This window comes from Podarcis pityusensis (assembly GCF_964106645.2).
Source record: "Podarcis pityusensis genome assembly, chromosome: 3".
NCBI classification, from domain to species: domain Eukaryota; kingdom Metazoa; phylum Chordata; class Lepidosauria; order Squamata; family Lacertidae; genus Podarcis; species Podarcis pityusensis.
Window position 1 is genome coordinate 87,017,989 of NC_138026.1, and position 12,776 is coordinate 87,030,764.

General features: G+C 41.9%; 1 protein-coding gene across 6 annotated transcripts in view; it reads left to right on the forward strand.

Annotated features, from left to right (window-relative positions):
• Positions 1–12,776, forward strand: part of DAAM2 (dishevelled associated activator of morphogenesis 2) — a 216,907-nt gene that overhangs the window by 162,033 nt on the left and 42,098 nt on the right. For 5 of the 6 annotated variants that reach the window (XM_081000107.1, XM_081000111.1, XM_081000109.1 and 2 more), the window contains 3 exons: positions 6,775–6,882; positions 10,096–10,131; positions 10,971–11,077. In XM_081000107.1, the coding sequence (XP_080856233.1) occupies positions 6,775–6,882; positions 10,096–10,131; positions 10,971–11,077 (251 nt within the window). The remainder of the gene's footprint in view (positions 1–6,774; positions 6,883–10,095; positions 10,132–10,970; positions 11,078–12,776) is intronic. The other variant, XM_081000112.1, reaches the window with a different exon arrangement.

A 12,776-nucleotide genomic window follows, 5' to 3' on the forward strand; every position in this document is an offset into this window, starting at 1 on the left:
GCTCACTGAAAGACCTTGGCAATTGTATTAATTTTATATTTGGCATCTTTGGATTGCTCTACATTTTAAAAGAGGTGTTGATGGATTTTGGATTGAGTGACATTTGGACTCAACCTACACACACACACATATATACATGCACATACGCCAGTCTGGAAGTAGTAGTTCCATTATAAGTGGAGTCTCACATTCCAGCCTAGTTCATAATGGGCTTTGCTCCTGGCTCCACCCTTCCTTCTGGCAAGCATACTCTTCTGAAGGTGAGAGCATATTACTTAAAGCCTGGATGCATTTGAGCATGCCCAGGAACATCATTTCCTGACCAAGAGTTGATGAGATTTGAAGTTCTGCAAATCTCCCAATCAAATTCATTACATTTGGTGGTTCTAGAAACTTAATCTTTCATACCCCTGACAAGAAAATGTTCAAGTGCCCCAAGGTTTCAAAGATAAAGTGTAAAATGCTTCTCCTTCCTTCCTCATTATTCATGCCCCCTCTTTGAAAGGACCAGGTTGATTCAGATGTATGTGTGTGTGTGTGAAGTGCTGAATAGTTGCAGGGATGATTTCTAAGAAAAATGCAATATTGATGACAGCTTATGCATTATGTAATCATGCTTGAATACAATTACCCTATTCTCTCCCAACCCTAGTAAAACTCTTCATAGCACATCCTTCTGGAGGAGTCTCCAGACTGATTTTTGCATGGCACATTCATTCTGTCCAAGATCTGTAACCTCTCCCACCCCTATATTCCCTCCTACCCCTGTTTCTCTCTTGGCATTGTTGTTTTCTTTTTTAAAAAAAAGAAAAAGAAAAAAACACACAGATTGAACAGCGTCTGTGTTGAATTTGGGTGACTGCCTAGAAATCCACACTCTTTTTTAGACTCCAAGTCACTCAGGACTCAACTCAGGCATTTGGAATGAGTGTCCTGGGACCTCTGGAATGCCACAAGAATTCTCTCTCTCTCCCCCCCCCCCATTTCTTTTAAAATAAGATGAAGTGAAGTATTTGCTGCTCCGCCTGTGCTTGTCTGTCAGAGCCACGTGGGGCTGTGGGAGAGAATGTAAGACAGGGATTTATTTTCATTTTCAGAACACAGGACTTAGTGCTTCGAAGGAAAGATGTAACAACTACACAAACACACACACTAGTGGGAGGGGAAAATAAAGTAGAGAGGGACACACAGGTGTTTCTCTTTAGCATGCAGCCACCACAGACTTATCCTCCCCTCTGGTTAAGAGTGGAGGCAGCTGTGCTAATAAATGGGGGCTTCAGAGGTGAATGCAAATGCTATTTTGGGGCCTGCAAGAATAGTATTGGGAGGATATGATAAGCGTTTGCCATGATTAATATTTCTGGTTAGTGAATGCTTTGCTGTTTCCAGAGGTGGTGGTTCTTTAGCTTTAACTAAAAAGCTATCACACTCTATTCTTTGTGTTGTATTTTGTACAGGCCATGTGCTGTGGGGTGTTTATTTTTAATGTTGTGGGAGGGAATTTATTTCATCCCCTCACTGTCCCATCTGAAGTGGTACAGGGCTACAGCATCACATGACACTGCCCTTCAACTCACACAGCTTGTTTTTCCCTTTAAAGTGGTGGGCTGATTTTAGTTTCAAAACTTCAGAGGCCTTGAGACCCCACCATCACCACAGAGCAAAGAAGGCAATTTGAAAAATTCATGACCAATTACTTTTTTTCCCCCTTGTACCCCTTTCCCTTACCTAAATCAGAACATGCATAACACCCAGAGCTGTTGCTATCCTGGGGAGGGAGGACAATACTGTTGTTTTTCCCATGAGGTGCAGTTTTGGGGGGGCAACTTAGATGGAAGAGAGAGTACTGAAGAAAGGGATAAGTAACCCTTCTCCTAGATCAGGGTTTCCCTAATGTGGGTCTCCAGCTGTTTTTAGACTACCATTCCTATCATCCCTGACCACTAGTTATAGTCCAAAAACAACTGGAGACCCAAGTTTGGGAAACCTTTTCTTAGATCTTCAGCTGTGAGCAACGGAGGGAGGTTTTTTTTTCCTGCAGCTGCATTTCAGTCAAAGCAAAAATGTAGGAAGATCCAAACATAGGGTTGTATTCTGTGTAGCACTACGGTGAGCATTATATTAGCACAAGAGTTGCTCCTTGCACAACAGAGCATTCTCCCCTTCTCCAGCTCCTCACCCTGAACATTCCGTAAATCTGACCTGGACTTCCCCCCAACTCTTCAGAACAGATCTAGGGATGGCGGTAGGTGAGAGGAGAGGGAAGGAAATCCTGTTGTGGCATTGCTCACCCTTGCTCTAATGAAACTATTTAGTTGCATACTGCCCACAGATCTGAAGCACAGCATGTAGTTTGGCCCTCACAAATATTAACTTAAACTCTGGTTCAGCCTTTGGTCCACCAGCCCATCTTCTATGACTGGTAAAAATAAGAGAGTAGTGTTACACCATATGGCATCTGGCAGATGTCTATTCCAGTTCCTACTGGCTATTCCAAGGAATTAATTGAGATTGTGCAGCCTAACAGGAATAATGATAACTGATGAAGAAATCTGGATTTCGCAGTGGGAAGCCTAACTTTTTACAATGTAGGGTTGCAGGACTTTTATTAGGGTCACTGTTTAACAAAGGAGGAAAATACAGCTGTATTGTTTATCTTAAAGATGTGGAAATGTTTTCCAGTTCTTGTTGTCAAGCTGCTCAATTTACATCGCTCTTGGGCCGCAAGAGGAAGACTTCAAAAAGAGCTGGGGTGAAGGATGCTTTTGTTTCCAGGGAGAAAACTGCAACAACTCGCTAATTTCCCTTGACACCCTTACTTTTGTTACATTAACTCAGTCAGAAACATTTGATACTGAACACATGGAAGCATTGCACTAACTTGCCTGTGGTTAACACCTTCTATGAAATGACTCTTTAGAAACCTTAATACCAGGAGCAGCCAACATGGAGCCTTGCAGACATTATTGAACACCAACTCACATCAACCCCAGCCAACGTGACTGATGGTCAAGAATGAGGGGAATTTTGCGGCAACCCCATGTGGAAGGCACCACATTGGCTACCTGGCCGCTTAAGAAATAGAACTGAAATGCTTCGGCATTCTGGAATAAATGTTTTGCTTGCTTACCAGAAGGAAATGTAGGGCATACATTTCAGCTCATAGATTCTAAAATGACAAATAAAACCCCTAGAGTGCCCAAACTTTTTCCAAAGAGGGCCAGATTTGATGAAGTGAAAATGCGTGAGGGCGTGCGGTTTTTTTTTTACAATTTTACTCCAGGACATATACTGCTACAGGGGCCTGATTAAATTGACCAGCAGGCCGCATTAGGCCCCTGAAATGGACTTTTGACATGCCTGCCCTAGATGGATGGAATTTTGGAGACAAAGACACTTGAAACGAAGGGCCACGATGAAGAACATGGAAATAACAAAATAAAGCAATGCTTGTGGATAGCTGTGGGGACTTTGTGCATAATGAATGTACCTGACGAATTCAGAGTTTGCAAGGAAGAACAATTTATGCTGAAACTTGTACTGCCTTTTCAGTGAAAGAAGCACGTCCCATTTCCTAACAAGAACTCCCTTCAAAAGTTCACAGTAACCTGGAATGTGTCATTTGCTTGGGTACAAGGATATTCTGTTGAGGGAAGGGTCTCTGGCAGAGATGGTGAACCCTCCAGATGCCATTGGACTCTAGTTCCCATCAACCACAGCCAGCATGGCCAGTGCTCGGAAATGGTGGGAAGAGTAGTCTCAACAACATCTGGAGAGCCACAGATTCCCCATTCCTTGTCTATGGTTTCGGCCAGGGAAATAGCCAGTTGCACTGTAAAAAAGTAAAGACTTGGCAATGAGTCTCTTTTGCTGTCTATAGCCAGGCCAAAAATGAATGATAAATCACAGTCTTCAGCATGTTCTTTTGATCATGAACAGGCCTTGCATCCCCTGTTCAAAATTCATTCCATTTTCCTTGATTCTCTTTTCGTGGCAAAACAGAGATTAGTGCATTTAGGGCAGTTGACTGCATGCTTGGGTTTGGGTTTATGATGCAGTTTGCTAACAAGAGGGCATAGAAACGAACCATTTTGTAGGGAGGGATCCTGCTATGACCATTCTCTGTGCTTCGCTTATCTCTGGTTTCTCTCCCAGAGGACTGTACTTTATTTCAAGTATGTCAGTGCACAGTGACATGAGGCAATGGGATTGTACAATGCATTTGAGAAACAAATCCTCTCTGCAGGGCCAGTTCCTTATAAAGATGTACTCTGGTTAATTGCGTGTGCTCCAAATACTTTTTGCTTTATGTCTTAGGCAATCTCTGGGGAGTCCTGGGAAATTTTGTTCACAGGTCTGATTTCTCATAATGGACTAAAACTTTTTGCATAGCAGAGAAGCCAGATAACTAATTCTCCAAGGTTCACATGGAATAAAAATATCTCATTAAGCGGGGAAATGGAATGATGCACAGATGAAGTAACTTTTTTAAAAAGAACAAAAAGAACAAGAATTTGTTGTATTTTTATATTGCTGATTAGCGACCATAACTATGTTTCTGGAGCTAAGGGAATAATTTGTCATTAGGTGAATCTTTTGTTTCACTCGCAATACTCAGTCATTTTGACTGATGAAAAGCAGCTATAAATTTCTTAATCCATAACTGAGCAATGAGAATGCGGTGTAAGGAAGTTGTCTGTGCCAGCCATCCATTTTCCCATGAGTAAAAAGGGTCAGCACGGGAATGGGAGGCTTCCCTCCACCAGGAAGTTTTACACAGGAAGGTCAAGCCAGGCAATAAGAGAGAAATATAAATTTAGCCAATAATATCTGTTTATTTTTTCATTTGTACTACTCAAATGGTAAAAATAGTGGGGTTTTTTCCTAAAATTGCTTCCCCAAAACTTGCTTAACTTGTTGCCTTACTAAAGTAAGGCATAATTCCTTAAGGCATAATTCGGTTTAGAATAATTTGGTCTGAGGCCTTGTCATTCAGTGACATGCTATTCTACCCAGTATTGAAAATAGGTTGGGCCAATTCTGGAAGGTTAAAGAGCTATTTAGTGGAGACAGCCAGAGAAAAAAATGAAGTTTTGGTGACAGTAGTAGACATAGCAAAAGGATGGTTTGGTTTGTCTTCCTTAACTCTCATGGTGGAACCTGTGCTGTCTCATGAATATAAGCATTGCTCCCATGGAAAATTTAGTTTTCCAAAGTTCAGCTTTTGAGCTTCTCGCTCCATGAAGAAAATGTTTAGGATTCTCCCAGAAAAACTGATGCACTTCTAAGTAGCTCCAATAATCTAGGGGCACACAGTCAACTATGGTCATCTCAGCTCCACACTTCGGATAAGGACCAGCACTTTTGATGAGTGCGAGCACTCATATCTTGATAAGTGTTGTGGGTACCAGCATAAAATGACTGCCATGGGCTGCAAAAAAAAGAGGTTATGGTATTTCATACCAGCTAAAAAAGCACTGATAAGGATGTACAGCTTTGCAGACCGACCAGCCACCTCAAGACAGTGCAAATGCACATTGCTGTGCTTTTTTTTTTTTAACTTCTGTATTTCTTTTTTTTTTTTTAAAAAAAAAAACCCTTTTCCTTCCTTTAATCATCTTATTTCTTAAAAGGCTCTGCTTTTTTTTTTTTGCCCTGACCATCAACTTGTTTCCCGTGTTTCCTTTCCAGCATAACACATTTCTCTTGCTCTTTTTAATGACTGTGAGTGGGAAATGGAGGCTGTTCCTAATTAGTTCAATAATGAAGTGTTAATGCACTTTGTTGCGTGAGTGCACTTCAGGAACTTTCAGGCCAGGAGCCTTTGAGAGGTCTCTTTGGTAATCTTTTCTTTGGGACCATAAGACACCACATGCTGTGAAAATCATCATTGTTGCCAATGTGATTTCCTTGAGCCCCCCCCCCTCCATGAACATTTCTGTGTTCTTTTTAAAGTCTCCAGTTCTTTAGCACAAAATTAACAATTTTACATTAACAGTGCCTTTGTTCATTGACGTTGGGGACACTTCACAGTTAAACAAAAAAACTGCAATGAAATTCTTTTGCAAGCAGATTTTAGAGTGCAGAACAAGAAGCAAGGCTCAGTGGCTTCCAAACAAGCGTGGATTCATAAGGCACCTTTAAAAACATGGCTTCCATATCCTGTCTTGTTTTGAAGCCATTAACCATAGTTTCTGGCTCCACAATGGGTGGGATTCAACGTTGCACTATTACAGATGTCCCGTCTGCACAAGAATGTCAGCTTCCTAGACAGAACATACCAGTCTCCTCCCCCTGTGCTGTTCTGGGGGGTTCTCCCAACATGGGGGGGGGGGGACACAGGTATGGGGGGGGGGAGGGAAGCCCCATGGTGCAAGTTGGAAGCACAGGGTGCCTGCTGATGGGGTTCAGTAGGTGAATCCCGCCCAGTGCAATGGGAAGCTATGGTTAAGTGATGGATCCTGGCTTGTTTTGCTACTTAGAGAATATAGCAGATGAAGAGAACTTGAGCATTAAGCCACCATTTCTGGTTTAGTGTTACATGTTACAGTGTTAACTGTAATTAAATGGATTGGGAGAAGACTACATAATGATACTCACTCATCTGATGCTTCTGAAGTGCACAATTTCCCTCTGCCTTTTTCCTGCTGACCTTAACTGGGGTTTGACCTTAATAATTCTCCCTCTCCCCCCCCCCCTCTCTCACACACACACTGCTTCAAGCCTTCATTGTTATTTGTTCCCTGAATGTTTCTGTATCTCTTTGGACTGTAGGAGAAGATACATGGCACAATCTGGCATGAAATTGATGATTTAAGGGCTTTCAAGATGCTGGATTTAGAGGATTTTGAAAAAATGTTCTCAGCTTATCAGAGACACCAGGTAAGGCGTTTTCCTTTCATTTCTTGTCACTCTAAACCCTGAGCTTCCTGGGCTTCTTTGCAGAAATAGTTTCCAGGACTGGGTGCACCAATGGAGAGGAGCAAGCAGTGGAGACTGTTTTCTCATAGATTTCAAAGTAAGCAAGGCCAGCTGCAGGTAGGAAGGGGGCAGGACTGAGCAAAGTTCCCTCCAGTTGGCTCCCTCCTCCATCAGTGAGTTCTGTTGGGCACACCTAGTGTTGGTGGCAGCCATCAGTATGGTGCAGAGGCACTGGGCAATCATGGGAGATGGGCCCTCAACCAAGCCATCTGGTTTTGCTTGGAGCAGCAGGCTGAGAAATAATGTAAAGCACGGCCCAGAGGTGTCATTGGCAGTGGTCTACATGACAGTGGCTCAGCAGCTTCCCAGGGATGCTAGATGTTGACCTCAGCCTCCTAAAGACAGGAGTCCAATAAAGCAGCTGTGTTAACATTATCTTGGATTAAAGCAGGATGTGGAACCTGTGGCCTTTCAGATGTTGCTCAACTGCAACTAGTATCATTCCTGACCATTGGCTGGGGCTGATAGGAGTTGGAGTCAAACAGCATCTGGAGAGATCCAGGTTGACTACACCTGCTTTAAACTCTGCAGTTGTAAAGGTAAAGGTAAAGGGACCCCTGACCATTCGGTCCAGTCGTGGCCGACTCTGGGGTTGCGGCGCTCATCTCACTTTATTGACCGAGGGAGCTGGCGTACAATTTCCGGGTCATGTGGCCAGCATGACTGAGTCGCTTTTGGCGAACCAGAGCAGTGCACGGAAACACCATTTACCTTCCCGCCGGAGCGGTACCTGTTTATCTACTTGCACTTTGATGTGCTTTCGAACTATTAGGTTGGCAGGAAGTTGCATCTCACCTTAGTGCAAAATAAAGGAACAAGCAAGCAAGCAGTTATTTGAACCTGTAGCTTGCTTGTGGTTCTTATTCTTCTCTCATACTTGATCTTTGTATCCAGTGCTACTGATTTTGTGTTTTCTTTTTTTCTGTTATGCATTAGCTTTTGCAACCCCACTCCTCTTGAATAAAACTTTCTGAGCAATTAGAACTTTCAGTAGTGAGATTGGATTAGTTTTGCTTGTGGGGGGGGGGGGTCACTTCATTTATTTCCCCCTTTCTTTATCTTTCCAACAAATGAGTTACAGATTATAACATTAGCAACATTATTTTAACAGCAGCTGTTTATTAGCATTTCTGTCTCCTTTTCTTGGAAAGCAAGTCACCTGCGTTCTGTCTGCCTCTGATGAATGAAATTCAGCTAGAACAGTACCATGGAGTTTTGCCCTCCCCCCATCCTGCTTCCCAAATTCTTTCGTAACTATTGGAATGTATTCCGAAAACATGGTCTCTTCCAGTTGTCTTGAAACAGCCTGCTGTTGTTAAAATGACAGCCCAAAGGTGCTTTGTAACCTAAATAATTCCTATCCAATAATATAAAGTGGTGGGCCCTATTATATGTATTTTCCTCCTTTTAGTGTGGTATCACAAACAAAATACAAAAAGAGCTATTTCTAATTTTAAATCCTCTGACATTTTCTCCTGTTCCAGCTATTACGACATGGAACCAATGAAAGCTGTTAGTGAATAAATCCATAAACTTCCCTGACTACAACACCTCTTAGTTCCCCCTGGATTTGGGCCATTTTATTTGTGTGAATCTCTGCAAAATGCACTTTTTGGAGGACAAGAAAGTTGTGAAGATTTGGCTGGCCATTTCTGAATTAACGTGGAAACTTCAGTTTCCATTCTGCCTTGGGTTTCCCTGTTTTCTAATTGGCACAGCTCCTGCCAGTCAGTACAACTTGCCACCGACAGCACACAGTCTGCTCTGTCTCTCGGCGCCACTTGAGATTAATCTCTAGCCCCCTTGGCCAGGAGTTCATGAGTGTCTTTCTGCTCAGTTCAGAAGGGGCCAGGCCTTTGTAAGCGTTCCAACTGGATGTGTGCAAAGGTTCAATTTTTTTTGCAGGTTATGGGTTTGAATGCTCACAAAAAAGCTCAAAGGATTCTCGCAAATGTGCCCTTCATTATCTCACCTTTTCCTGCCCAGAAACCTACCTTTGGGTAGGATAGAGCAAGGCTGTAGAGGCAGTTGGGTGATCCCCAGGCCCTGGCAGGGCATCTAATCTCACTGGGAGCTGGGGCTATAAGTCCCAGAATCCTTGACAGAAATGTTGTGCAGACTTGTGGTTCCAATTACAGTCCTCTGCTGGGACCTGGAGAACATCTACTGCCACCTCCTTTCCATACCCTAAGATTGTTTTCTGGGCCTTTGGTAAAGGAAAGACAGCAGAGGCGTGCAAATGATTGCAGCTCTTAAGACTGCAGTTTAAGATCCTGGCTTGTTCCAAACCTGGAAACTTCCTGCTTTGAATGTAATGGGGTGGGTGGTTATGTGAAGACATCCTAGTTTATCATGATGCACCAGGAAGGGGCATTGAAGGGGCAAAACGCTTGTGGATATCTCTGCTTATAAAACTTACTTAGACCCGAATTTGTGACTTTTAAACTTTAAACAAATGCATCCAAATTCAAACGTCAAAGCAAATCCTAGTTCTTTTGTTCTTGAGAGGGAGCATGAATGAAGCATTTCTTTCTTCAGTGCAATTAATATGGTATTAATATGTCTCTTCCCACTGTCCTTTATATCAAACTGCTCCTTCATCCTTTGAAAAGACAAAGGGTCTGTTCTCCCCTCCCTAGAAATGTATCTGCTGTTAGTTATAAAAGGATGAGACAATATTACTCAAATGCTTAGTTTTGAGTAGAATTTACTTTGAACTCCCTGACTAATCCTTGTTAGGCTATTCAGTGCATTCATTCCTTGCTTTAAAATAGTGGTTATATGGCTGTTGCAGAAAGGAGTTCAGAGACTTAGACTGCAGTTCTTCAACTCAATAGGACCAGCTGTTCTGAGCAGATGTGCAAAGGATTGCACTGATAATTACTGTCTGCAGTATTTTTGCACAAAATATGCAAGCTCACTGCTTATGTACGTGCCGAGAGAAGAACAGACCTGGATGTATTTCCTCTTTGGTTCTTTTCATATAAAAAAAAGTCATTTTGCTGGCATAGTGTTTTAATCACTTAGGAAACCCAAATGCTCTGTGCCTTTTATTGCTGTGGCTAACTGTTGGCATGTTTCCTTCTCTGTTCTCTTCGAACCCTGCCTGAGTAGGACCTGCTAACTAACCCTCCTTCTTCCTGTAAGCAGGTGAGTACTGTCTGTCCTCTGTCTGACTTTCAGAGTTCTATTCCACTGTTTACATTAGCAGACTCAGCAGAAGCAGATGCACGACCGACACTGTTTACTGCATGAGAAACCCTTCACTTTTATTTGCACTTTAGCAGGTGGAGAGGAGATAATAAGGATTTCCTTGCATGAATTTTAAGGGAGGGAGGGAGGGAGCATGGAAAAACACTGTCCTTTTCATGTATCTTGCTCCATTCTAAAGAACCTGCCCGGTGTTTTCCTCTTTGGGCAGAAGCGGAGAGATTTTATTCAAGGTTCACTATTTATTTGTAGTCCACAACTGGTACCTGATTTAGCATTGCTTGGTTTTTTGGGGACACATTGTGTTTCTTGGGGTGCCAGGGCATGCACAGCACCATAATGCATGTGGTTTTTTCCTTAGTTCTTTTTTTTAAAAAAAATATTGTGGTATAAAATGAATTGTGCTATAAAACTTCAACCTGCACAGGCAATCCTGTTTACAGAGCTGGGAAAGAGAGGAGAAACAGACCTACCTTATACATCTAGACATAGGCACACACACAAACACACACATAATCCTCAGTGTCTGTAAATGTGCCATTATCTGCAAGTAAATGTTTCTGGTTTAGCTGGTGAACTAGGACAGAAAAATCTACCCTAGGCTTCCTTAATCTTCCCTTTCATTACAATCCTGCATCTCAGATGGATTTCCACACAAGTTCAACTCTTTGGGCTTGGAGCACTGGCTAGCTAGTGGCACTTCTGCACTGGCAGAAAAAAAAGGAGGAGGAAAAATATATGGCACTGATTTTCATGGTTTTTTTAAAAACTATTTATAGAAGGAAATGGGATCAACCGAAGATTTGTACCTGTCCACCCGAAAGGTCAAAGAGCTTTCTGTGATCGATGGCCGGAGAGCACAGAACTGTGTCATCCTCCTTTCCAAGTAAGTTTGCTTGAACCTGAACTTATTTGGGACATACAAGTGAACACTAGTAATTTCTATTACCATTCTCATTTTCATTGGAATTCTTGACATCACTATTTCTGATTAAATTGTAACAATGCAAATCATGTTTTAAAAATGATTTTACTGTTTACTTGATTTTGTATTGTAAGATGGCCAAGAATATATTTGAAGGGCAGGATATGAATGCCTATAATGACATAAACAAATAGGATTGTTGGCTCATTAATTAGTTTATGCATTGCGGTCTAGCAGATTTTTTATTTTTATTTTACTTCCAGTTCTCATATTCCTCATTGCTGTATATACTATAAGCTGCTTGCATCAAATCCCTTTTAATCAAATGCTTCCAGTCTAAAGTGTCATAGTCATAAAAAAAAGAGATGAAATGACAGTTGGGTATATTAAGTACAATAGTTTCTCAGTCATTTTTTCATGTCTTTATAAATAAGTGTTTCAACTGTTAACATTATTTTTAGCCCTTATTATTTTTGCAATATAATCACATTTGCAAGTATAATAATATGCAAATGCTTTATTTGCACATGAACTAGTGTGCAAACAGATGGTGCATTGGCATTTTTGGCATGTGTTTGTAAGTAGCTGTCCCCTTGTGCTTGGCAGCAGCAGCAGCAGGAAAGCCAAGGACTGAATTGTTTGGTTGTGGAGATGAGACTGCCATTTCTATTTTTAGGAAGTTTCAGACTAATTAGTAGAGATGTCATGACTGTGTGGGAACCTAGGTAGCTGCCTTTTGCTGGCATCATGACTTTTGCCACATCTAGCCGTGTACTGTCAACACTGACTGGCAGCAGCAGGCAGGCAGAGAATCTTTCCCAGCCCTACCTGGAGATTCTAAGGATTGATCCTGGGGCCTTTTGCAGGCACTGAGCTCCAGCCCTCACATCTGAAGCAAAGCAAAATCGTCGCTGCAAAAAAAATTAACAAATTTATCTAACTTTAAGGGTTGCACCTGACTAAGTTGCACTCAGAGTTAGACCTTGTGAAATCATAGGTAACTTAAGTTACCCATGACTACCGTAACTCTCCAGGGAAGTTCGCCTGGCATCTTCATTATACACCTTTAGGCGCCAGGCAAAAACGTTTCTTTTTACCCAGGCCTTTGGTTGATCCAATTTACATCCTATGCCCTTTTAAGGTGTGTTCTTTGAGGGGGGGCGCTATTCAGTTGTTTTATATTTGTTGGGTGTTTTGTGATTTTATGTCTTGATTTTATTCTGTGAACTGCCCTGAGACCCCCAGGTACAGGGTGGTATATAAATTCAATAAATAATAAATAATAATAATAACTCCATTTCTTTTAATGGGTCTCCTCTGAGCAGGTAGTGTTACAGTGTAACTGGACCTAACAGAAGTCCATTATTTCCAGTTACTACTGCTACTAGTTTTAGAGGCTGAGGAAAAGAGGCTGTTTGAGAGGGATTTCTCCAGGGCCATCCTGTTAGTCTGTGGCTAAGTTGGAATAATGCAAAACAAAACAAAACAAACCTCTCTTGTACCTACGATACATTGACGATATTTTTATCATCTGGACACATGGTCAACAGACCCTGGACACCTTTCACCAGAAATTCAATGATTTTCACCCCACAATCAACCTTACAATGAATCAATCTATGCAAGAAATACATTTTTTGGACACTACTATAAAAATACA